Source organism: Porites lutea, chromosome 7, assembly GCF_958299795.1.
Source record: "Porites lutea chromosome 7, jaPorLute2.1, whole genome shotgun sequence".
Classification (NCBI taxonomy): Eukaryota; Metazoa; Cnidaria; class Anthozoa; order Scleractinia; family Poritidae; genus Porites; species Porites lutea.
In genome coordinates, this window is record NC_133207.1 from 32,995,021 (window position 1) to 33,021,102 (window position 26,082).

Below are 26,082 nucleotides of genomic sequence, written 5' to 3' on the forward strand. Positions count from 1 at the left end.
CAACGCAAGTCTGCCATAACGCTTCCAAATTTGTATTCTTAATTGCGTTTAGTCTTATAAAGACGATTTGGCGGAAAATTTGGGCAAAACCACTGCTCAAGAATGAAAACAGACCACTTCCGGTGGACATGCGTTGCCGCAAAAAGCACCCTAATTGTTGGGTTGACTGTGTACAAATCCCTGATTCGGATATTCCTTTTTTGGTCGCCAGGGGCCCGTTTCTCGAAAGTCTCGATAATTAACGGGCCCGGTAAGCTGACCCCGTTTACATTAAAGATCGAGGTTTCAATAGTTTTGCATCTAACATGATAAAACTATCAGTTAATGAAACAAAATGGAGTAGTTTGCGAGCCAGGACCCGCGCATTTATTCTGAATATTTGATTTCGGGCCCGAAAAGTTACCGGGACTTTCCAGAAACGGGCCCCTGGTCCTTGTTTGGCGTCTTTCGATAGTGCTTGCGCATGTTGGTGACGTATCGGAGACGAACAGCGGCACCATGAGACTCGAAACGCATAGCCCGCCCTAGGGACTTATATTGCGCCAAGATGCGCCAGGTATTTCCTTAGAAGTTAGGTGCGAACTGCGTCTCCCTTTATTTGCGCGATCTCGGACAGCTCGTTTTGCTAGATTCCTCGCGCGCTATTGGTCCTTCAGCGAAACTCTAAAACGTGGACCTACAGAAGCCGGGGACCCTCGGGTACATACTAGAGGACACTGTTTTAGGGACCTCGTTTGCGCTGAATGCGATATGCCGCGTTGTACCCATTTTATGTAGTCTGTGTTGCTGGCGTTTTGTTTAGGAGTGTGGCGCAAACCAGCGGCAAAGCCGCGAGACTGAATGGGGAAAACTGGTGCTTACTTTGGACACGGACCTCATTCACTCCAGAGCTCATCTTTCTAAGTCTGCGCGTGAGTTGAAAACAAAATCCTCTGCTTGTTCGGCCTTTGTGTGGCTCCAAAAAAAAAAAAACGCCAGCTACGCGGGCTACACAAGCTTTTTGATGCGGGCTCCTGCTTTCAGCCTAACAGTCTTCAAACCGCTAGTAAAGCTAAAGGTACAGCAAAACGGGCAACAAGAACGTACAACTTGTTTGCTGACGCGAGAGAAATTGATGTAGTGAGCTGGCTCTAGCCACATTCATTTTTGTGTACTAAAACAATAAATTATTCCATTTGTTAGAAAAATAGTTTAAATTTCAAATAATGCTTCAGTGTTTCATTTATATTGCCTTCACTTAACAATCTACTCTAATTTTTCAAAAATAATCTTTAAAAATCTGAAAACTTTCTCTAAAATACAATCTGAAGTCAAAAATAAAACTCAACATTTTTGCTGACCAGCTTTTAAATTGAGAAAAATAGTTTTTTAACTCTCCTTTTGACATATCGATTATTTGTAGAAATCCAACAGAGTTCTGCAAGTCTCCAGCTTCAAGTTGCTTTATCTTCTGTTTGCGCTTGTGTTCCTTTTCTTTTCAATTCTTCCATTTCTTTAATCAGATAGTCTATTGGTTTCTCTGGTCTTTTGAACACTAGCTTTGCAATCAAGTCCTGCAAAAAAAAAAAAAAAAATTCGTTTTATGCAGGTTCAAGCATACTTGCGAAGTCCTGAAAACTTTTTAGATACGGTAATGAATATATTCAGCATCAATGTAAGGCTCGCTTATAGTTGGTGTTAACAGCTAACTAAAGCTCATGAATCAGTCGGCCTTATCCATGTTGAGGTCTAACAAGCAAATTTTACCATCAAGCCTCGTTTTGAAATTGTAAAGTTGAGAAGTTTTGGATAAAAGAATTCCCAAGAGTAGTAGAGTTGAAAAGAATACCCACAAAGAATTTTGTTCACAATTAAGGCTTGGTGGTGAACTTTGCTAGTCTAATGTAAACATGCATAAGAATCATTAACAAGAATAGGTAGTCAGTGAGCAAAGTAAGTACACACCCACAATGACAGCTAATGACATTCTAAAGACCCTGATATACATGTATCCTGGGAGCAGGCTCCTTATAATATTAGTGGGACAAAAGGGCAAATAACAGGGTGAGTGTGAAGAAAGAGACAAACTGTGTGGTGGATAAAAGCCAATAAAGGTGAAAGGCACTGGTTTAATAGGAGAAAAAGGCCCAGGTGAAATTTCCCTCTCCATTTTACCTCACCAAGGTATCTGGTCCCAGGCTAAGACTGACATGGAGCAATTTTAAACATAATATGGCTTATGAAGCAACCCTTCTGCAAGACATTCAGTTTTGCTTTCTTCTTTTGAAAATAAATTGAAACAATAATAATAATCCTAAATAATAATAATAATAATAATAATTTTTTAATAATAATAATAATAATAATAATAATAAAATAATAATAATAACAATAAAATATTAAGGTGAAGTGTACAGTGTATAAGCACACTCTCATCAATAAGAGTTTTGGCAGGTGTGATGTAATTTCTTTCGCAAGTGTAGTTGTGAGTCTTTGGATAAGAAGAGAACAAGAAATATTTCTGGCAAATTTAATAAGATTTTCTAGGCTGTGTTAATGAGAAAATGATGCACTACCTCATGTTGTTTGGACAGCCAGCATATCAAAAATTGAACTTGTCTGGCCCTTGCACCAAAAAAAAAACAAGCAGTGTGGGAGGGTTTCAGTTATATGACCCTGTCTATTTCAAAATGATATTTGCCCAGAAAACTAGGACATTGTGGAAACAACTTAACTAGTATTTTAAAGAAGCTTTTCCAAAAATAAAAGCCTACACTCTTAACACATTTTTTTAACCATATTTTTAGCATGTTATCATATATGATTGTGATGAATAATATTAGTTTTTTTTAGTATGGATTATATTTGCAAGATTGTAATGCGCATATAAATATTTTTATGAAATATGTGCAATATAAATAACAAATATTGCTATTATTTTTATTAAATACTATCATTAACATGTACAGTGTATTCTGGGAAGAAGGAGGAGCAGTATTCAGTCACTTCACATCTTTGCAAGTCAACAAAATAACACATGAACAAAGACATTTTGTGATCGGTTGAAAACAGAATTTTCTCGATAGAAATATTATTAGAACAGTCCTACTGCTAGTATCTGACAAGCTTTTACCATCTCTGGTTAGCAAATTAGAGATAGTTTCCCTTGCACACACAACCTTAGTGAATGAGACAGAGAGGTAAAGGATGGAAACTGAACAGCCATCATGCACAAACAAAAGAAAGTATCTCAAGAGATGTTGTTCACCAATTGGGCACAATGTAGACTGTTCACAGTCCCCTATTTTTTTGTGAGATCATTTAGATATACCACGTCTTACCATCACGGCTACGGATTTTCAATTGTACCAAGGGGGCGGGCGTTGGGGATTATAGCTCGGGGGGGGGGGGTGGGGGTAAGAAAAATAGAGGGACTGTGATAACATCACTGCAGCTCGCATTCATGGAGCGCGTTGTGCCAGCAACGCAGGCGTTTGATTGGTCATTAGACAATAAATGTTAATTTGCATTGACAATGGGTTTAGTCTAAGTTGCCGACACTGACAAGTTGTTGACAAGTCGACGTTTCCAGAAAACGTACGCTTTCATACCATAAGGCACATCTTGCGCAAAGACACAAAGGATTTTTGGTATTTTGATTAGAAAAATGTTTTCTTGTGTATGTTTGCCGATTTTTATTTCGAGGAATGGCCCAGAAATATTATAAAATCACTGTTTTGAAAGGAGATATTTGTAAACACGCGTAACGGATGCCAAATGTGTCTGGCATGTTTTTCATCACCAGCGGAGTTTCTTAATGAATGAATGGTAAAAGGCATGAAATTCCTGTCACGCCCCCTAAACGCGAGCTGCAGTGATGTTATTACAGTCCCTCTATTTTTCTTGTTTCCTCCCAAACCACCCTCGCCCCCTAAGTAGTTTTGACACTCATGCAAGATGGCCGCCCGTAACGCAAAGTGCTTGATCTTGATGATCTTATGGAAAAATAGATGACTGTGAACAGCCTAGATACAATGATACAAAAGATTTTTTGTGCCTTCTCAGGAACTGGCATAATTTTTGTGGCACCATTTGGAAATGGTCTAGTGACTCCTGAGACCGGGCTCTTCTGCCTGTTCTTGAAAACTTCTTGAAAGCATTGTTTCTCCTGACCTGACAGCCAGCCCCTTGGTCTCTGAGGTCATGTTTGATGCCATGACAGAACATGATTTTATTAGAACCTTCATTTTTGTGTTATACCCTGGGGCTATTGGAACAATACTTTTCTTCACAGCTTGGGTATTCCAAGTCTACCTCGCAGCCGTTTTTAGTGTTGTCACGCAATGCTCCTTCCCTCCTCCTCCCCTCCACTGTGGGGAGGAGTATTGCGTGACGACACTAAAAACGGCTGCGTGGTAGACTAGGGAGTACCCTTATTTTACACGACTTTTTGATGCCCCTGATGAAGTTTCATTTTTGTTTCCGTCACTTACAGGTAACTTAATTGAATAATGCATAGTTATTGGTGCAATGTATGTAAAAATAATTACGCTTTGTTCAATCGTCTAAACCTCACTTCCTACCCTAAAATAAACGTTGCAGCATGCGTAAAATTTCTAGCTTCGCACTACAGTGAGCTTACCTCCAGTAAATGCAAAATTGCTGTTTCCTCGAGGTACTTGGTGGCTTTTACACGAGATTCTTCTTTTTCCATATTTTCTCTGACGAGAGATTGCTTCACCTCATCCAAGAAGTCTTTTCCAATTTTCTGACACTCTGTAAAGCTATAAGTTTCCTGTTCATCTGTTTCTGCTTCCAGCTCCGCCATCTTGTTTGTTTTTACCCTCGTTTTCATGTGGCCTCGTTTTGCTGATGCGCCTGGCGTATTTTCACCGGTGTTGAACAAGATTTCTCCTTGGAACTTTCTACAAGTCAAACGGTTTTAACAATGTTGAAATTTGTACTTCTTGTTAATAAGCAAGGCCATACTCGTGTTTCGCAGTATTATGAGTATTTGAAACTCAAAGAAAGAACAACTATGGAAGCGGAAATAACGCGCAAATGCTTAACAAGAAACGATGGTCAAGTAAGTTGTACGGACATGTAGAGTAGTTTACAGAAGGTCATTCGTATAAATGACTATATTGTGTGGGTAAGATTTCCTTTATACAGCCCTGTCATATATTATGCATGCAGCAATCTCACGCTGTTTCACAGAAATAGTTAATATGAATGGAATTGAAACATGTTTGTGCAATGCATGGGGCTGTACAGAAACTCAAAGGATACAGTACAGATGACTTGTTGTTGAGGACGAAAGCTGCTGGGTTAGATTATGCTGCTGACTGGATGAGTACCGTTCTGCCAGGCAAGAAGCTGCAGGTTCAAACCTTTGTCAGACCAACACTTCGGGTCTACTGGAAATATGTGTCTTGTAAACCCTTCAGTACTCTGTGTAAATATAGAGCCACTCAAGTTTAGCTGTGATGGTTGGGGTTAGGAACTTTAGTGGGTGACCCAGGGTTCTCAACCGGTCAGTGTAAAACGCAGACTGTGGACTGCAGACTGCAGACTGCAGGCCAGGGGTAAAATGCAGACTGAGCGTAAAATGCAGACTGCAGACTGAGAGTAAAATGCAGGCTGGGTGCAAAATGCAGAATAAAGACTGTAGACTTTTTTAAACATTTGTGCTCCTTCTTCTCCAAATCGGTGAAATAGCTAGCCGGTATCAGTTACACACTTCGCTTCCTAGTCGAAGTGCATTGCACATTCGCCAGAAGTTTCAATGAACATCCGAACGGCTTAAGTCTGTGTACCTTGATTTGCAATACTTTCATAGAAGGTCATCCAAATTTCCTGCAGAACATCTTTCTTTGTTGTTGGAATGATTTACTCCCTTTTTTATCGCCATAATTCTTCCTGTACAGTATTTTGGGTCAACAGCTTCCATTTAAGCGTAAAGATCGTGGTGTTGTACCAATTCACGGTCCATGGTCACGTATATCGAAAACTTCGCGTCTTAAAACTTGAAGCATGAGGTCTCTCGGACGGAAAAAAGGTTCAAGATTGTGATTATATGTTTTTGGGTCGTCGACAACGTTCTAGAGAAGAAAGTCCTGAATGGATTTGTGAAAGCAGATGTCAAGTAAGTGTTCGTTTACATGTATTTGCGGGATTTTTTGACCCTTAAACCCTTCCACAACTACAGTTTATGCTCGGTCTGCATTTTACCCCAGCCTGCATTTTACTCTTAGTCTGCAGTCTGCATTTTGCACTCAGTCTGCATTTTACCCCTGGTCCGCAGTCTGCGTTTTACACTGACCGGTTCTCAACCGGTAACACCTGTCATGGCTGTCAAGGAATGTTATGGCTGTCAAAGCGCTTCAACTACTGGATCATTTCACCTATCAAATGCAAATAAAAGGATGACTTTTCGAGTAAATGACTGTGTAAAGTGTTGACTGTTAGTTGCTTTTGCAATGTACCTTCTTTTGGTTTAAGTTGTCAAAATGAACAGCTTGTCAGCAGACCACAGAATCACAGTACAATCACTATGCTTTGCAGCATCACTGCAACATTGAAATATGGCTGCCATATTAAATTTGTGCATCTGAGCCCAGGCCGCTTGCAGGTGTTGTCTTTCCACATGCAAAAACATGGCCACTGCAAAGCATTTCTGAGCATCTTAAATCAAAATTTTCCCAGGGGAGCATGCCATGTGTTACACCCATAAGTAGCGCAGCAAGGACTGTACAAATACTATTGAGAACTCTGGGTAACCCACTGTAGAATGACAGTTTTACAATACAGGAATTGTAGAGAGGTTAAAACAGAATGACTCTTCATTGTATCATCTGGGACAAAAAAAAAAGACAAGTACTGGTGATAAACATAGTGAAATTTCACAGTTTTGTATGAACATGATGTTGCTACCAAATTTGCTACGCTTCTTCTTTGCTGCAATCTGCCCGGGACTTCTTCTTCAATGATAGGGAGACTGAACACTTCAAGGCCCTCACTAAAAATGACCACTTGTTAGCTATTGTTGACCATGTCAAAGCCACCAATAGGGTCATTTTGATATTTTAGTGTCAGGGAAATCCAATTATCAATACCATAATAAAAGAAACATTGTATTTACAAAGTCTTAAGTCCACTTTAAATGTCAACATCAGCAGTGAAAAGCTGATACTTTATTAGCTGTTGCCTTATATAATTTTTTTACTGTTAAGAATTTTGAATATTGTTAATCTATATTAAGTGACCGTTAAAAGTATGACAAGACTAAATTTTAGTCTTGTCATACTTTTAACGGTCACTTAAGATCACTAATTTGAAAATATATGTTGACTAGCGATTATACAAACGTCAAGTTCATATAAAAAGACAAAAGTTCACTATATGTTTATCACCACTGTTTTTGTTTTATTTTTGATTAAGCTATGGTTGTCCAAGAACAAAAGTCTTCATGGGACAAAAAAGTTTTTTTGTGGAGAGGTAGTAGTTAGTAATTATTGTTGGGTTATAACCTGTTACCATGAAAATAGTTAGTATGGGTTTAGCTTTGAAAATGATTTAAACCTGACTTATTGTTTGTGTAATTTCTTCTTTCAGTGTCCTTTCTTTGAATTCGAGAATTTTAAAGTCATATACAAAAGATATGCTTCGCTGTTCTTTATTGTTGGAGTTGATTCAGAAGAGGCAAGTGTCTTAAGTCAAGTGATTATGTTATTACAGTGCAAGGTGATTTTTTGATAGCCGGCATGAGTCTCGGGTCAATGACCCAACAAAGAAGGCTTCCTGACCCGACAGATGACATATAAGTATTAATTAAATATAACGAAAACAATTAGCACGTGGTCTTGGTGATCCCTCAGACCCCTCACTTGAAAGAATCAACTGGAATGCTGTTGTGGGTGTCATGGCTTAAAGAACCTTGTCCCCCAGGAATCAGTCCAATCATTTTTTCCCAATTAGTTATGGCTGAAAGAAAATTACTCTAACCCCTTGGGAATTTGTTCAGTTTTTAGGGTGTCCTTGATGTCATGGCTCACAGAACCTCATTCCCCAGGAATCAGTCCAGTCATTGTTTAAATAATGGGTGAAGTAATTATCCCCTGGGTTGATACATTATTTGGATTAATGAACCAGCTGCATTAATTTCACTTATGAATCATTTTTTTGTGTTGATTATTTTTCAATCTATGCTTTTACTATTACTCCTTCTCTTAGAATGTGAAGGGGTTTAGGTTTCCCAACCCCTTCCCTTAATCTGCTACAGGAAAAAATATTCCATGGTTAATGCAGTAAAATTGTAGAGGTACAGATATTGTATTATTACTTTTACTTCATCGTTTTCTTACAGAATGAATTGGCAATACTAGAATTCATTCACAATTTGGTAGAAACTTTGGACCGCTACTTTTCTAGTGTGGTGAGTGTGATCGCTTCTTATCTTTTGTTATTCAACCCTTTCACTATTTTACCATATATGGATATGAGAACATGCTAAAAAAAAAAACGTAAAAAAAGAAGCCTGAAAAACTGAGTAATGTGTAAACTGGGTGAAATATAACAAACAAAGTGCACTCGCTTTATTTACAGATGTTGCAAACGAACATTTTGGTCTGATATTCCTTGAAAGTGATGTGAATAGCAGAAAAATTGCACTGGAAATGTTCTTTCCGGAATTGAATGTCACAAGCAAAAATCAGCCTTAAATTTAAGATCGGTGCTTTATGCTTAACATTTTTTCACTGGTAACAGCATTTAAATGCCCAAACAGTCTGGATAGATGAACGTCCCTTTTTCTTGTTGTAAAGCTTCCAACTTGGCTCTTCTCCTGGGAGAGGTTACAATACCTGGCCACCTCCTCCCCCCATAATACTTTTTAAAGGTAGAGTTACAGTACTAGTTAAAATAATTGTTCACAGGCGATGCAAATCAGTTACTAATTAGATTGTTTCCGTATTTTTTTTTTCAGTGTGAGCTGGATGTATCCTTTACTCAAACTTGATCTTCTTTTTCATTTGAAAAACCACTAGCTCTCCTTTAATGCAACCTCGTTCCCAGTGTTCGCCCATACTTGGACTCTTCAGAGCGTGTTTTGAACAGCAGAGAATCCTAAGAATGAGGTTTGCCTTCAATGATGGGTTCCTGGAGAAATAAGTCCCTGACAGTCACTCTATAATCCCAGTTTCGACTTAACATGGGTCATGACTTTTATGTACTTCAGTTTTTTAAAAAAATCCCTGAAGAAGTATAACTACTGATGCAGCTTCCTTGACTTGCCGGTTCTGAAGATAATGTTTAATCTCGACAAAGTTCATATGATATTAGATGAAATGATCATGAATGGACAAATCGTTGAAACCAATAAAAATCGAATTCTGGCGCCTGTTGCAATTTTGGACAAAGCGGCCAAATGAGAACATCCTTTGGCAAATGTAAGGTAAATGGTGTTTTTAATGACACAAACGTTTATGTTATGAGAATACAGACTTGAGCTTTTGACATTAAACCAAAATTGCTTTGAAACACTCAGAAGGAACTAGTAAGCGCGCGATCAGATTTTGAACCAATCGGATACAACCGCTAGTTAGCGCGGGAAAATATGTAACTAGTCCTAGGCATGTTTGGTTTATTTACCGCTCGGTTTTTTTTGATATCGTGTTAAAGAGGGGCTCTTGGGTCCTGGGACCGGTGCGAAGGAATTAATTGTGATGACCAGTATATGTTAAGTCCAGATAGGAGGTATGAATGTCAGTTAAAATCTGCAACGCGTTTCGTTTTATTAAGACGAGAAGTCTTAAGACGTACTTGTATTAGTTCTTCGTTCTACCACATAAATGAGTCGAAAATCCTTCCTTACGAGTTAGGAACGGATTTCCGTATTATAAACAACTTTCATTCGACAGCAGAATAGACGAAAACGATTGGAAATTACAGGCCGACTTAAGCGCGAGCGTAAACGATCCCTTGCGTGCGCAAAAATAGAAAAAGCTTTTCAGCAGTCGTCTTTGTTTCGTCACGAGACGCACGAACTTTTCAGAACGAAGCGATCGTCCTTTGATTTAGTCGACATTTTTTCGTTGTTGTGTAAACAAAATTTACTGGCAAGCGATAAGCGATGGACAGGCTTGTTTGGGTTTGTGTCGCGTACACAGCTGCTACATTTACTGTTGACTTGATTGATTCATGTTGGTGTGCTGGAGAAATTTTATATGATATTTACAAACAACGCCGTAAACAAGCAGAAAAGGTAAGCAGGAAAAAAGAAAAAGAAAAGCACCTGATTTTTTCCAGCATCCGTTGTTCCGCTTAACCAACCGAGGTTCCAGGTCTGTCGAATGGAATAGTCAGTCTAGACTACGAGTAGTCCCCTATCTTTCCTCAGGGATAGTAGAGCGAGCGAAACGCGGGGGCGCGTGAAAATCACCCCACGCGAGAAAAGGCGACACGCGGCGGGGAAAGAGACTTTTTAGTGAGCTGCGTCTGATTAATCTCGCACGTTTTCTAGGACCTGTCCGTGGCTAATCTATTATGCTTTAGAGAGACTAGGGCCTGGCCAGCCCACACCAATCCGGACATTTTGAAACTGCATATTTTTTTTACCCGGATTTGTGTTGACAGGTTCTTAAACCACACTGGAGAGAAGTTTCAAACTGAGATGCGTTTTCGGTGAGCGGATTCATTCGAATTTCGTGTGAACGATAGACCGATTAGTCTTGGAAATTATATTCGGTTTCAAACTGTCCGGATTTGTTTGCACGTGGCCTAAGCATCCCGTATGGCAACAAAAACTGCAAGATGATCACGTGATCAGTTTAGTACCTACATTGCGTTTGACGTTTGACCTTTGTGAGAAACTTTAATAGTAGAACTTTTTTGATGTATTGTTGATCGGATACTTAAAAAATCGTATCTTGGTCATCTCTAATGTTTGTCGCTCGATGTATTAGACGTCATGCTTAACCCCTCTGTTGCTGTTGTTGATGTGTGTTTTTGTGTGAGTTTTTTTTAATTGACCACAGTGCTTTTAAGCACTGATGGGTTTTTGATCCTGTTTATTATTATTATTGCCGCGGGGAAACAAAGGGCCGGTTATTTAAACGGGATTTAGCCAGTGTTTAACAAAACTGCGTTCGATGCCATTTTCAGTTTGCCCTACTCTTTGTCCAAGGATTTGCTTAACCTGGGCCTAAATTAGACTTCTTGTAAATAACCGACCTAAAGGTTTTGGCCAGATTCAAAACGCTTCTATTCAGTCCTTGCACTTATTTGTCTTGTCTGGCGTGCTGTTTCCGTTCTTTTTTGTCTTTTTTCTTACCTGAAAAAAATTGCTGGGCTGGTCTTACCATAAGCGCTACTTATCCTTAAAATAAGATTAAAGCTTTTACCACTACAGTGAGAGAAATGGATTTTAAGCTGATACTTCCGCTTAGTCGCCTAATCACAGTATAACTTTTATTCTTTTTCAGCGAAAACTGCATCAGGAGGTATCCTTTTACACAGAATATTAATATTATTTGTTACAAGCTGTTACAATACTTTGAAAAATCGCAGCTCTTCTATCTGTCTCACAAAACTTTGTTGCTTAACCGCGGCATGATTAGCTCAGTCGATAGAGCGCTTGACTGCAGAGCGGGAGGTCGACGTCGTGTGTTCAATTACCAGGACCTGATCAACACTCAGGGTCTTAAAATGACTGAGAAATAAAGGTACTGCCTTTTGCCTGCAAACAGCTAGACCTTCGCCTGGCTCGGATGACCTCGTAAAATGGTGGTCCCGTCTCCAATAGGAGACGTAAAAGTAGTGTCCCCAATTAGTACTTTCGTGCTAAATACATTAGGCGGGGTCAAAGAATAAGTTTAATAGATTAAGGTTTAATTGATCAGCGTGATAGAAGTAGGTTAGCTGGTAGAGGGAAGGGCCAAAAAAGGTTTTTGATTAAGCGTGCGGATTGATAAGATTTCTTGCTAAGTGACCAACAACATTCCATGTCACTTCATTGGGCATTAAGTTGAGCTGTGCGCTAGTTCCAATGTTTTACCTGTATCATGGATCAGATTGGAAGGATTTGATTTCCAAGGCGAAGAATCTAACCCTCTCTCTTCTCCCCTGTTTCCAACACCTGTTTAGTTTCCTTGACGTTTATTTCTAAAGATAAACACATGCGTTGAAGACCTAAACGAGCTTTGGCGCGAAATGGTTCGGCGTGGTGACGTCGATTACAGCAGGGCCGCTGTACCAGATGAAATCGCTGACATTTATCAGAGAGCCATGTTACTTTAATCACAAGAGAAACTGTGTTGCGGAAAAGATTGAGACTTGATATAGATAAAATTTAACAAACAGCTGTTTTCTTACTATTGATAATTTGTAAACTGGACGAAGACACAGTTTCCTGGGTCAAAGCTGGTCAAGAAATCTACTTCTATACCTAGACTGAACTGAGTAAGGAAAATATCTGCCAGTCAACAGCAGCCAAGAATTTGAAGTACTAATGTATCTTAACCTGATAAAGACAGATGAAGTGCCTGACCAGAGCTGCCAAGAATCCAGACTCGGAAGGACGAGTATTACATTTAAAACTTAAATATCCTGTGCATCGACATCAATATAAATGGAGGATAAACTTCAGATTTATCATACAGTCAGATGTTATAAACTGGATAGTACAAAATTATTTTTCAGTGAAAGAAACATAAAAGTGCAAATTACGAGCTTGCTGTATATAAAGCATGTTGTAAGTTTCTCTAAGAAGACGCACGTGTTTGAGCACATTTGGGATCAAAATCCACCTAAGAAAGCTCCACTAAATGTGTTGACAAAGACTTTTTATGGCAAGGAAAGATAAATGTGGTTTCTAGAAAAAGAGGGACTCTTAAAAGTGTCTATAGTTTGAAACAATAAAATCTGATGAAATAATTGTATGATTCTACTTTGAAGTATTTTATAAATGTTTGCAGTGAAAAGTCGTATGTATTAGAAAGAGGAGAGTTTTACTAAAACTTGATCTCAGTCTTACACGGTTAAACTCGCTTTAAGGACACGGTCGTCCTTGTTATATGAGTCAGAAGAACCTAGCAGAAAAGGCCAACAGTAATTTTGAATCAGACTGGGTAGGCTCGATTACCAGCCGTTTTGTACGCCTTCCTCCCCCGAGGGGGAGGGTACTTGCTTATATAAGCCATATAGGTATGTGCCACTCCAAAGGGTAGGGTTTTGGTGCCGTTTCGGTCTGAAAACGGGTATAGTTTTTGAGGGAGAGTATGAACGTATTGGTAGTTTCAATTCCAAATGAATAAAAAAGAAAAAGTAATATGCGAATTCAAAACGGATTTAAAAACTCTTTGTTGGCGTTCTAACATGATACAATTTCTTGGAGGCCAGGTCAGAAAATTTTTTTGGTCTGAAATAGGGTCAGGATTTAGAGAATCGGGCGGCACACCTCCATCAAGAATTCCCAAAAGTAACCCCCCCCCGGGGCCTGCCCTTCTTCGTGCAAACCAGGTTAGTAGGAAAATGCAGGGCGAATTCCCTCAAACGGCTGAAAGTCGCGCATATTTTGCCGAGAGAACGAACGCGAGCTGAAACGGATGATATTGCAAAGTTTATACTACTACATGAAAAATTTCTGCAATTTGATTGGCTTAGAGCAGTGGTATTTCAGCTTAATTTGAAATACCTACATGTGAAAATTACAAACCTTTTGTGGGTAGTAGTATAAACAAATAATAGCATGATTTGTACATGATATTTGGCATAAATACCACTTGTGATATTTCAAAATTGTCTCAAATTTCACTCGCCTAACGGCTCGTGAAATTACGTATAACAATTTTGAAATATCACTCGTGGTATTTATGCCAAATATCACTACAAATCATGCTACTACCTATACAAACACACGGATCGAACATCAGGAGCCCATCAAATAACATCAGTTGATTTTTGCGCTATACGAAGGGGACGCAGACCCTGTAGCGTGGGTGTGCGTCTAAGAGTGTGTTCCTGTGGCAGGCTCACATCAGCTTCCAAGCTTCTACATACACTGTTGATAACTTGCTTTGAAAATAAAAATCATGATAAATGATGAGGAAGCAGCAGTGTGTTTTGGCCACCTGCCCCCTCCCCTACAACCATCACGGGTGGCAAGCTCATCACGGGATGAAGCAGTTTTCATTTCAAAAATACTGTTTACTGGGATCATTCAGTTACTACTGCTTTTCATTCGATTATCCCTTCTTTGTCAAAAAATTATGCTTGTTTGTCATACTTTTTGACGGGAGGGGCATCATACACAAGCCAGGCATATATGGCTCTTTGGTATTTACTTATTCAGCATAATGCGTAATGATATTCCGGTAGTATGTCAAGTTTTTTTCAGTCAAGCCAGCTGGGTAAAAAAAATCAAATGTCTATGTAGACATTTTTACCTGTTTCGGGTTGTTTATTCACGTTGTGGAACTGTAGTAAGTTTTGACAATAAAGCGCTTGTTATGCAGGCAAGATTTCGTAGACCATGCGCCAGCGATCGTCAGCGGTTAAAAAGTAGAGCAAGCAACGTTACTCCGCCACGCTTCCAAGATGTTCCAATCTAATGGCAACTTAACCTGCTTTGACTAATGTAAGTAAAACTTTACTGCTTTCATTGCACCGCAAATAATTTTCATTCAATGTTTAAAATATTTATTCTTAACATTTTGATTTGAATTACGATTAAGTTCCAGACCTAAACCACTCGAACCAAATACAAACCTAGCCATCCGTCTACTTCATCGAGCCCAGTCGCGTGTGTCGGTTAGATTGGGTTCATTGTAATCAGTGAGCGAAACAGAATCGAACTCTGGCAAAAAAATTGATGTAATCAAACGCGTATCGCCGCGAAAGGTTGGTTGTTTACTCAGGCTATCGAATGTGATCCAATGTTCGATTGAGTTCGATTGTTTTCACAGTTGCGGTGCCGGTGTGAAAGGCAGACAAATTAATAACGAATACTTTTGTTAAAAGCATGGCACGTGCTCGTTTTTGTCAGAGTGACTACCCGATTCGCAAAAAAATACTGTTTTTTATTGTATAGTTTATCTGTGGGTTTAAATACTCGTACAAGAATTATCGGCTCTGCAGAGTTACAATAACTAAAATAGATTAAAATGAATAAGCTCATTAGATTTAAATTAAATTTGGCACTTCACACCAGACGTAAAACATCGTACGGGGAAACATCTCTTATGCACCGAAATCGCAGAGTACTATGTATACCGTTTATCATTTTTGTACCCTCTACAAAATCTACAAAATATTACGCTTTTGAATAACTCCGTGCAGCCGGATTTTTGTCGTCACACAACGCTCCTCCGGAGGGAGCAATGCGTGACGACAATAAAAGCAGCTGTCAAGTAGACTGTTGCTGCCTGTAATTGATGCTAATATCGCAGTGTATTTTATCTCGAACAATACCTCAAAGGTATATCTTTTGCCATCTAAGACGGTACTGTGTTCTACTGTTCTATGCGCTAGTTTTGCTAGGCTTAACTTTATCATACTTATTGTTAAAATTCTACACGATGATAAAAAATTATCTTTAAAAAAATAGGATAACGGGCGGTAAAGTTACATTAATTTTCTATTAACTTTTTACTGTATGTTTGATATTTAATGTATTCAAAGTTCCTGCTTTTGTTTGCTATGAAATATGTAATATGCAAACAATCTTGCCAAGGTTCAAGTTTGTAGGGTGTTTCACATGCGAGATCTTAACCAACCCAAATCTAAAAGCGCATGGTCTGGAGATGCTAAATATGATGTCCCTCTATTGACTGGAAAATAACGGAAACAGAAAATTGTGCTATAATACTTTTGTTCCGACAGAAGGTTGGTATAAGTAAAGCTTGTGAACTCTACCATTCCCATTGTTTCTTGCTGAAAAAGGGAAATTTTTTTGCTTTCGGAGAGTCGCTACTTGCAGGATGTGATTGAACCGTGAAATTTTACTTCTTCTATTGGGGGGTAGTTGCTTTCAAAGCTTTACATCACGGTACCTTATGTCTTTTATGTGGGCTCTCTTGATTTGTTGGGGTTTAAAGCTTTAATTGCCCCTTTCACTCTGTTTAAGTGAGAGGTGACACCAGCAAGCAAGACACTGACAGCCTTAAACAAAACCCCACGTAAACATGACAGACTACACTGAAAAGAAGTAGAACTAAAGCGTACTTAATTATTTTAGTTCAGATTGTCTCTCTTATATTCTCTTATATTCCAATGGTGCCATGGGGAGTTCCAAAAACTTTCACTTCCAAAATGAGGCTTAGCGCGAAACATTTCCTGTGAAAATGAGTTTTATTTGCTTGGGAATAAAAAATCATTTTCACATGAATGACTTCGCACTTAGCCTCGCTCTGAATCAGAGGCTTCAGGCAAATCAGAAATGTCCTATTGTATTTGGTACTGATCTAACGTAATGGTAAATCTCACTCTTATTTTTGGGGGTCTATTCTGTTCAATTATGGAACTCAATCGAATCCAATTGTTTGATTACCGAACTCAATCGATCTCTTTTTTATTCAGTTGAACTCAATTGTGGGATAACCGAGTCGAGAATGGCTACGTCGGCCGGTTCCCATGGTTTCTGTGGTTATCGATATTACTAAGATGTCTTATCTTTGTTTTGTCTTTGATCACAATGAATTGAATGAATAGTGAATGCTTTCTTTATAGTGGAAGTACACTCAGCTCAGTGGCACAACTCAGTGCTGTAGCTGTGGCAGGCAATCCACTCAAAGTTTGAGATAAAAAGCACAAAATGATATACATAACGGTATTAAAAACCCCATGAGCTCCCATGGTACTACTTGGCTATTTTCAAGCTTGACCGATGATTTGAACAAATCTGGCTATGTGGGCTACGTGTGGTTAGAGCAGGCAGGACTCGGATTCAGGACTGCCGGATTGCGAGTCCCACGCTCTGGCCACCCAACCACGTCGCCTACTCAAATTTTCAACACTTTTTACGTTTTATGTTTGTTTTCTTTATTATCTTTTTTTACAGAGAATCGCTCAGCAAGTACATGGGAACGTGTAGCAGACGTTTTTCCCGTGTGCGCATGTCTTTGTGTGGAAGGCGTGGATTCTTTGTTGCCATTATTTATATCCTAACATTCGCTGTTGTACTTCCAGTCTTGTGTCACAAACTTGGTTTCTCGACTTATTTCGCCAAGCCAAAGGAGCCTTACAAGCTGCTAGAAATTCAAAACGACGAAAGAACTAAACATGCCAGGGAAAATCTGGAAACTTTAAAACAAAGGACCAAGCCCCTTAGTCCCAAGCAATCGAAACAAATCGAGTTCTTGATAGTAGTCCTGACTGCCTTTCGCGCGGCAAACACGCATTATTTATTGCAAGTGACCGCTCGTTTGCTTCCTCAAGTTACAGACGATGGAGGGAGGAGTATTCTTACTATTCTGAATTCTGATCCTAAATCGAGGGTGAACGAAGATGCTCATTATCTATCAAGCTTTATAACTTTGACAAATAGCTCAGCTCCTCTTACTTCTAACTTGAGGTCTCGCGAAAAAGAAGACTATGTCGTGGGTCTAGAAACTGTCTTACAGTACAATTCTTCCTACGTTTTAATGATTGAGGACGACGCCCTGCCATCAGAAAATCTGTTGAAGGATCTTCGCTTTGTTTTAAGACATAAGATGCCGTGGAAATTTTTAAAAACGCGCCGAGATTGGGCGTTTTTGAAACTCTATTACCCTGAGAAGTGGCAAGGCTTCGGATGGCCTGAGTTACCAGAACTTATATTGGTTGGTTTTCTTGGGGGATGTTTCGGCGCGTGGATAGAATTAAAACTGGAAAACCCTTTAAGATTTAAAAAACAATTTATTATTTGTGCTTTTATAGTGTGGTCAACGTACTTTGTCCTGGTTGTTTATACTGTTGGTAGAGCTCATTTGATAGAATTAAGAAAGCTCTCCCCAGTCCTGTATTCCGTTGTCAAGGCTCATGGATGTTGCACACCTGGGGTTCTTTATCAGAGATCTCGTTCGCTGGAGCTCGCTAAATTTTTAAAGTCAGTGAACTGTAATGATGCATATCCCATGGATGTTGCTATTGATGACTTCGCAAAGAATAGAAGTCTGGAACGGTACGTGGTTATTCCAAACATGGTCAGCCACATCGGTGTTCATTCAAGTCTCAGTAACAGCCTCAAACATTTTGCAGAATTTTACTTAATGTTTAAACCGTAGCACTGGAAATAAAACAATCATCAAAAAGCCAAGTGACAGTGATATCCTGGAAAAGTTTTTGGAAAAGTCGCTAACTTGGTGATCATAGTTTTGAATTTAACTTTTTAGCGAGAGGGGCCTTATAAGCCACCCCCTTGTTTGAATAGTGTTAATTATGGTGTAAATTAGACAACGTATGTGAGTGGCCTTCGTGATTAATTGAACTTTCAACAGATCAATGTGTTGTCTCGTTTATCATTGGATGTGACCTTTAAAGACAGCGTATTTCTGTAAAACTGAGTCCTAAATGACGGAAAACATAAGGAAACAACAAACAAACAACACTACTGTACAAACGAGTGAAAGTCTAGGAATTTTTCCAGGTCGGGCTCATTGTATAGCATCGCTTTAAGAGAGAGCAGCTTCTTGTGTCGTTTGCGCAAAGATTTTGATGCTATACAGTACGGGCCTCGCGGACCTACTAAGACCCATTGCACGTCAGTACTGCAGTCTGCGCACGCGCACACAGCGAAAGTGATCCTCACTATTATTAACTAATTAATTGATTAATCCATTACACATATCTTCTCAATTCTCTACGTCATTGTTTTAATCACACTCTGCTGAGTATTTTCCGCTCAGTCGTGTTTCACTGTTTGGTATATTAAGGCACTGTCAAGGCATTGTGACAATGAAGAAATTTCTCTTGGCGTGTGCTACTGTCGGTTTTGCTTTTGTGGGATTTTATCATATTTATCAAACTTGGAAGAGATGTTATGGCGACGACAACAACGACGACAACGGAGACGATGACTCCAACGACGTGGCGGTCAGTTACTTTTTGCAAAGCTTTTCTCAATACTCATTGATATGCAAATGATTGCTACTGATTTGGCGTGAAAATCATTCATTCTAGCTCAGTTTTAATTTCTCCTTACCTGAATACAACTGAGCATGAAAATAAAGATTGCTGGATAGATGACTGCGTTACACAGACTACAAAGCTTTGCATGATGGACTGGAAGTAAAGGGAACGTGGTAACGAGGCCACGGGTGGCTCAGCACCTGCGAACCCGCAACTTCAAGATGGCGTCCAACTTCAACTGATATAAATTCTGTCAACAACTAAATATTCACCTTGCTCCTTCCGCGGACAAGATCATTTGTTTTGAAATGTAAATTTTATTTTGTCTGCTTAACTTCGTTGAGACAATGGCGTCGCGATAACACAGTGAGTTTATTGAATAATTTTATCTTATTTATTGTTTCCTTTGTAAATTGTGCTAGATCTACTATTATCTAAGAAATTTTTATAAGGTGTTTATATTTTTTTAAAAGTGTTTATAAGCTTTTGAAAAAATGACATATTGACTGAAATCTGTCGTTAGATATTAATTTGCTCCTTAATTCTTGACTGGTTTGCCTTTCTTTTAGTTCTGCACATAAATCCTGATTCTCTTGATCTCAAGATAAAAGAGAAGTGTTTAGCCCTGCGGCTTACCAGAGTCGTTTGCCAATTAACTCCGAGATTTAAAATTAATATAATTATTTAGTCTGCGTCTGCATCCCTCCCCTAAACGTTTGGTATGACAGCCAACAATTATCGTTCGCTCGAAGCGACCAGTGACCAAAGTGACGCCAGGCGTTTGTGTTGCGGGTGAGGCAGCGGGTGTTTAACTTCTACGTGTACTCTAAAGTAAGAGGCGACGCTTCGTCTTTAAATTTTACTCAGAGACAGTCCTCGACATTGTTGACAAAGATGCAGTTACGGAATGATGTGAAAACTGTTTTAAACTGATTTTCAAGCCATCATAGTCAAGAAAATGGAAGTTCAGAAGTAATAGAAGCTCTAGCGCCGGTGCAAAATTTTTGATTACTAAAGACACAATTGAGTCCATCCGCACTACCCTACCAAGAGAGAATGATCTCATTCTCTCTTGACCCTACTAAGTATTTCGTGAAATTGTCGTCCTAAATTCAAAAAGCGCGTTTTTTCCCTAGTGGCGGTCTTAGCTAATGGCCGTTTTCAGTTCTGGGAGTCTGGACTCCATTCGTGATTACTTCCTTCCTAGGCCTTGCGCAGCCATCTCGATGAGAGAAATTTCTCCTGGTCTTTAGGAAATAGCTAGAGAAGTTCCAGACTTAGGTGCTACAACAATTAAAAATTCTCTCATTTTTCAGTGAGATCATGTTCGGAAATGCCGTTCCTTCTGAAACAAAAGACTTTATTACTGCTTTTACCAAGTTTATATGGTATCCTCATACTGGGAGATGAAGAGCTTCAGAATCAATTTGAGAAGAACTGGTGCCGAGAGCGAAAAATGCGAACCGATTGGCGGACTTACACAGACTGGTGCCCAAGCTATGCGCGGCATTGGGCCTACGAGATCTGGGCCGATAGCTTCAAGACTCATCCAAACTTAAGCTACATCTCAGGAGCAGAAATCAAACCAGCTGGACATTTCAGTAAGGTTTATATACAGTCGGTGACAGTCCTAAATCATACAAAGACGTTTGGAGGTGATGCGTGGCGCGTAAGAGTAAAAGGCCCAGCAGATCTCATTGCCTCAGTGTTTGATTTGGAGAATGGTACTTATCAGGCCGTGTTTCTTCCCATGGAACCTGGGACCTATTACTTACATATCTCGTTGGACTATACATTATGTCACGGGTTAAAAAACCCACCTCCTGATTGGTTTCGAAAAGGTAAGATCACGTGATATTTATCAACTTTGTGGGATAAAGCCACAGTCAACATGCAAATTCTTAATGATAACCTGCGCATGCCATGAGGCAGTTTTTGAAGGTAATTCAGCAGAAAATGCATAACATAACCATAAAAATATGGGCATATGAATCAAGAAAGTCAAAGAGAAAGATGATAGATTATTAGTCTTTTGAAATATAATAAACTTGCACTTGTCCGCTACGGTACAATTTCCTTGAATCATCAGTTATAATTTATTTTTATATTCATCTACTTGAGGCACTGTTAAACTCCTCAAACGGGCATACTTTGTTTCCCTATAACTAGTGAAAAAAAGGAGGGCAAAAGGAAGCCTGGAAGAACTAAGAAAGCTCATAAGAAACGCCGGGGAGGAGAAAGACGTGAAGCCTTTTCGTCAGTCTTTCCATCGATATCGTCCCCTGTCTACTAATTGCTATTTAACTGATATAAGCAAGGTGCTTAGTAGAAATATCAGACCCGGATTTACATTAAGCACTTTTAGGGCACAAAGCATGTCATTGTAAAACAATAAGTATGTTTTTCGTCTTAATTTTTATCTTCAGGCTGCCGTCATGGCTCTTTTCAGAGGCAAGGAACACTCGAACTTTCTGATGACTACATTGACAGGCCTTTATTTTTCGGCGCACGTTTTTCGGTGGAGGTTCCACCAGCCAGACCACATGCACAGCTGGACATTCCGTGTAAGATGCTTAATTAAGTTACAATTAAACACACATTTGAGGATAAGAAAGCAGGGGAATAAACCTTGTTTCTTTTCATATTCTTTATCAACTTGAGAAGGACATTACAGTCAAATCTCTAAGACGAACACTTTGGGGACCGGCAGTAAGTATCCGTAAAGTAGCTAGACTACAAGCACTCTCTCTTTTTTGTTGGTCCGTCGAGCAAAACGCCCGAGACACGCAAATGACGACGCGCGGGAGAGGCGCGCGCGCGTCCACTAACCTTACCCCTGAAGAAAAAGAGAGACTGCTCGTAGTCCATAAAGTAGCTAGGGCAGGGACCAACTCGAGGTGTCCGTTTACCGAGGAGTTCGTTATTAGTCTTATAGAGGTGTCCATTAAGAAAGAGTATAATAGTATAGATTCCCTAATAATTATTCGCTAGATAGTGTTTATCCGGTGGTCAACTGAGAAACAGTATTTTTGTAAATCTGCTTTTAGTGTGAGTTTGTAATCGACTTTACTTAATTTTCTTTCCACCCACATGCATGCAGTTTCCGATTCTCTGTCCAATCCAAATACTCAGTGGTGCAAGGAACACTGCATTCTGATCTGGGATGGCTTCGGTCGGTGGATAAATGGGAACTGGCTTTCATACAAGAGAGGTACGAACCGGTAACAAAGCTGTGTTTCTGATTCTAGCATTAATTATTGACGCCAAAATCAGTCAAATGATGGGAATTTCATTTGTCCTGCTCTCTTTTGAACTTGAAAAAGAGTTTCTGTAAAGCCGCTATTTGTTTCATAAACTAACTCTAGTATGCGTTTCACCAGAGAAAACTCTTAGATGGAAAAAGCATCGTTCGATTGTGTCTAATCGGTAACCCATGTTCTGTTGTAGTTATAACTCATAGAAAATGACACTTTTTGCAATCTTTTTTTTTTTCAGTTGAGAGCGTGCTGCGTGTTAGCTAATTATACCAACTCGAAACCCCCGCGCGAGTCTGTTCGCTAAACCAATCAAATTCTTATATTCGTCTTTCTTTATTGTTTTAGTCGAGTCATTTTAAGGAAGAACGAAAATCTCTCAGACAACATAAATTATGTACAGCGAGATGCGCCAGTCAGCTTGTTATCAGATATATCGCAATAGCTCATGTCACTGTTCACTTTTTGACCTTTTTTCTTAGATGACTTCAGTCCCCTCCCGTCAGGTCATCGGCAGGGGACTGGTGTATTGTGGATATACGGTGACTCGCACAATCGACGATTCGCAGAATCTTTACAACGTCGAGCGCTGTGCAGAAGCGTGTTTAGAGCGTGTTATCACACGGATGTTTGGGTGTACACGTTAGGAACGGTCAATTCACAGGAAATGGACCTCAGGTAATAACGTTCGTAAGAACCAAGACGTCCAAACCGCTGCTTAAAAAACTTCACCTCAAAAACAAGCAAACAGCAAGAAATAAAAAGAAGTCAATTCTGAACAGAGGACCCGCGTATGGGGTTAAGGGACAAATCATAACTGCAAAGTTTTAAACTTATATTTTTACCCCTCCTCCCCGCCAGATACAACTCCGCTGAAGAGGGTTCGCTTGGTTAGACCGCGAAAAAGGTTTACTGCAAAGGATATACTGATCGTTATCGTCCATAATGATCACATTCACTGATGAAAGAACATTTTTTCAATAGTTAACCCCTTTCGATTTTTCCGAAGACAACGCCACCGGAAAGTTCTGTTCAGTAGCTTTAAATGATTAGACAAACCGCAGAATACTCAGAACTATCGCACAGTACACGACAGATTGCTCTTTTATCTTTATAATGGACCGTGATATTTTTGTAAGAGTCGAAACTGTTTGCTTGCTTGCTTGCAGCTTTGGTGGTAGAGACATTAATGTGACACAAATACTGGAGGAACTAAAGCAAGCGGTAACGCAGCCGTCGATGGATCAAGATAGCGCTCTGGTGCTAAACGCAGGGGTACATCTCTTAAAGAGCACAAGCTTTAGAAATTACCAGAGGATTATCAAGGGATTTATTAAACTTTTAAAGGCGACGTACCGCGGGACGGTGGTTTGGAAGACGATACCTTCTCTTGGGGAGCAAACAGAGCTCTATAGCGGTTGCTGTAGGCGCTTCCATACCGAACAGGCGAGTTAACTGTAGAAAGCAAAGTAGGGATAAATTTATAAAAGGGAGAAAGCGAAGATGGAAACTTTAAGCAAGGCGTTTAAAAAAGGAAGAATTAATTTTGGTTCGTCAGTTCTCGTAAGGTACTCAGTAGAGACCCTAAGATCGAGGTAGCCTTTTCCCCTAAAACCGAAAACGTCAACAAGTCACGTGACTAGTGCCTGGCCGTCAGGTCTGCAGTTTTAGGTTTACGTTTGTACGGCTAGACCACTCTCTAGAGGTAACTGAATTACTGCAACGTTTTTTATGCACCCTAAAACATCACCATCCCACGTTTGAGAGAGTATTCTACTTTTAGAACTCTTTTGCTCATACATTTCCAAATTCTTTGTCATCTTTGAAGACGATTTCTCAGCTTAAATAGAAGTCAACGAATGGATGAAAACAAAAGTGGCAGTTGCGAGTAACCACCAGCGAATTTAAACTCCTAAGACAGATAACGTGAATCAGCTAACCGCAAACCGCGGTTTGGCGTTTGCGGTAAGATGGCCAGACCGATGGACCTCGATCTTAAGGTCTCTAATAGAACTTCTGCGCCCGTCCAAATGAAGACAAGTGGATTAGCACTAAATCGTCGTACTCATATAAATCAACTTTGTACACAACACTGCAGAATTATGAAGGAATTCTTTTTGTGCACGCGCAAGATAAGACCTATGAATTCGGACGACTTTGACGTAAGTCAAGACCAGAAAACTGATTATTAAAGAAAGAAACCGATAAGCGAATGATTTTTCAAATAATTGTCATATTAAATTTTGCCTTTCAGAGAATCAAACTCTTCAACGCCTACGCAATGGAAAAAATGTGTGATGCTGGTATCCCTGTTTTGGATATATATCAAATCAGCGCATCATACCCACAGGGAACCTTCGATGGCATTCACTATCCTCACTTTGTTTTCTACCCAGCCGAGGACGCACTGGAAAGATACTTTACCACGTGATCACGAACAGTTTTGCCTGATACGCATGCCCATCAAGGCTACTTCCGAACTCAGTACATCATGGCTACATTTTGCCCCGTGGAGTCAAGTGATTCATCAACTCAGGTCAAACTGCTGACTCGCGCTCTGGACTTGAGCTTGACTAAATCCATGGCAAAAGACACAAATTCGTGCGTGCCTGTGGATTGGTAACCAAAGAGTAAAATTTTACTAACTTGTGATCCTATATGAAAGTCCGCTCCGCCCTTATCATCGACTGCGCGTGAAGATTTATCATGAACTTAACTGCCTTTAACGTTTTGAGTGACAGTCCATATTTGCCAACTACAGTAGTATCTTCTTTTCAATGAACTAAAGCTTATGCTTTGGCCGGTTATTGCTAACTGTCTCCAGTCTCCAACCCTGCGTGCTTTAATTTGGCCTATAAATATGGTCAGATGTAGATCTGCTACGGTCTTTTCGCCTCTTTATGTGTTGACTGGCACGATAACAACAACAGGGAATGTGAGTCGGGAATCTCTGGTAACACCACTCATTATACAAGTGATTAGAAAGCATTTGCAGAAATAAGAAGAGCACAGGTTCCCCGAAATATCCATAGGGGCCAAAGATAGGGCAGCCATGGACATACAAAACACAAACACAGAATAAATTGGGATGCCAGTAGAAACCATGAAAGGCTAGAGAAAACAATTTGGTATTCTAAAACGCAAATTTCTGCAATTTATACATCGACATAAAGTTGTTAATAACCTTCTTTATCTCAAGGTAAACTAGAGGAATAAAGTCAACAATGCTATAATACTTGATGAATGTAATAGCTATGAGTCGAAATTGGAATTAAGGAGCTTTTATGACACCTGTCTTGACGAGGGAGTAGCTAGGATTTTTCCTGATGTGCGCACAGGTTTTCGAATCGACCCTTCCCTGTGTCTCAAACCGTCAGTCTGTGCGGTTCAGTTGATAAAATTTTGTTTTCTTGTAGTTTCTCTTGGTCTTGAGGTGGAAGATTTGCTTACGGCTTTCGGGTGTGACAAAATCGGGAAATAAACTGAATTTTACGGTGAAAAATAATCTGGCTACGTTAAAACGGAGACACATGATATAAGCAATTCCATCATTTTGGACAAACTCTCTGCTGTTCACTTCTTTGATAGTTTTAAAAAATATATTCGTTTTGCTTTTATCTTATATCGAAATTTTCCAGGCATTCTGGTATGTTTTGGCGCACAGGTAGCTACGGCCCTGTCAGTCCTGTTTGACCCCGCTAAAAGAAACCATTCTGAAAGAAACAGTCAAGTAAGAGCTATCCTAAAC

The 26,082-nt window shown here is 39.6% G+C and overlaps 4 protein-coding genes across 5 annotated transcripts; 3 read left to right on the forward strand and 1 right to left on the reverse strand.

Annotated features, from left to right (window-relative positions):
* Nucleotides 1-1,215: 1,215 nt before the first annotated feature.
* On the reverse strand, nt 1,216-4,807 carry LOC140943876 (uncharacterized). The gene is made up of 2 exons (XM_073392993.1): nt 4,622-4,807; nt 1,216-1,553 (listed from the first exon to the last, which is right to left on the reverse strand). Exons 1-2 carry the CDS (start codon nt 4,805-4,807, stop codon nt 1,434-1,436), a joined length of 306 nt encoding a protein of 101 aa, XP_073249094.1. The 3' UTR covers nt 1,216-1,433.
* A 74-nt stretch (nt 4,808-4,881) lies between these two features.
* On the forward strand, nt 4,882-12,859 carry LOC140943875 (uncharacterized). 2 transcript variants are annotated; one of them, XM_073392991.1, is made up of 7 exons: nt 4,882-5,065; nt 7,594-7,680; nt 8,345-8,413; nt 8,963-8,974; nt 9,282-9,430; nt 11,460-11,477; nt 12,145-12,859. In XM_073392991.1, the coding sequence occupies exons 1-5, from the start codon at nt 4,928-4,930 to the stop codon at nt 9,405-9,407; spliced, it is 432 nt and encodes a 143-aa protein (XP_073249092.1). In that variant the 5' UTR covers nt 4,882-4,927; the 3' UTR covers nt 9,408-9,430; nt 11,460-11,477; nt 12,145-12,859. The 2 variants fall into 2 exon arrangements, with proteins under 2 accessions (XP_073249092.1, XP_073249093.1); XM_073392992.1 differs by having other exon boundaries at nt 9,282-9,425.
* A 1,678-nt stretch (nt 12,860-14,537) lies between these two features.
* On the forward strand, nt 14,538-18,993 carry LOC140943907 (post-GPI attachment to proteins factor 4-like). Its single transcript, XM_073393018.1, has 2 exons — nt 14,538-14,611; nt 17,033-18,993. Exon 2 carries the CDS (start codon nt 17,052-17,054, stop codon nt 18,234-18,236), a length of 1,185 nt encoding a protein of 394 aa, XP_073249119.1. The 5' UTR covers nt 14,538-14,611; nt 17,033-17,051; the 3' UTR covers nt 18,237-18,993.
* Nucleotides 18,994-19,013: 20 nt separating this feature from the next.
* On the forward strand, nt 19,014-25,689 carry LOC140943908 (uncharacterized). The gene is made up of 7 exons (XM_073393019.1): nt 19,014-19,446; nt 20,397-20,921; nt 21,507-21,644; nt 22,181-22,291; nt 22,817-23,012; nt 23,504-23,780; nt 24,589-25,689. Coding segments are annotated over exons 1-7 (1,425 nt in total). The 5' UTR covers nt 19,014-19,445; the 3' UTR covers nt 24,766-25,689.
* Nucleotides 25,690-26,082: the final 393 nt, after the last annotated feature.

Coding starts and splice junctions, on each gene's coding strand:
- LOC140943876 (XM_073392993.1), bottom strand. CDS start 4,807: ATGGCGGAGCTGGAAGCAGAAACAGATGAACAGGAAACTTATAGCTTT. Junction 1,554..4,621: donor CAATTTTGCATTTACTGGAG/GTAAGCTCACTG, acceptor TTTTTTTTGCAG/GACTTGATTGCAAAGCTAGT.
- LOC140943875 (XM_073392991.1), top strand. CDS start 4,928: ATGTTGAAATTTGTACTTCTTGTTAATAAGCAAGGCCATACTCGTGTT. Junction 5,066..7,593: donor TAACAAGAAACGATGGTCAA/GTAAGTTGTACG, acceptor TTCTTCTTTCAG/TGTCCTTTCTTTGAATTCGA. Junction 7,681..8,344: donor TTGGAGTTGATTCAGAAGAG/GCAAGTGTCTTA, acceptor GTTTTCTTACAG/AATGAATTGGCAATACTAGA.
- LOC140943907 (XM_073393018.1), top strand. CDS start 17,052: ATGGGAACGTGTAGCAGACGTTTTTCCCGTGTGCGCATGTCTTTGTGT.
- LOC140943908 (XM_073393019.1), top strand. Junction 21,645..22,180: donor TGCACAGCTGGACATTCCGT/GTAAGATGCTTA, acceptor ACATGCATGCAG/TTTCCGATTCTCTGTCCAAT. Junction 22,292..22,816: donor CTGGCTTTCATACAAGAGAG/GTACGAACCGGT, acceptor CTTTTTTCTTAG/ATGACTTCAGTCCCCTCCCG.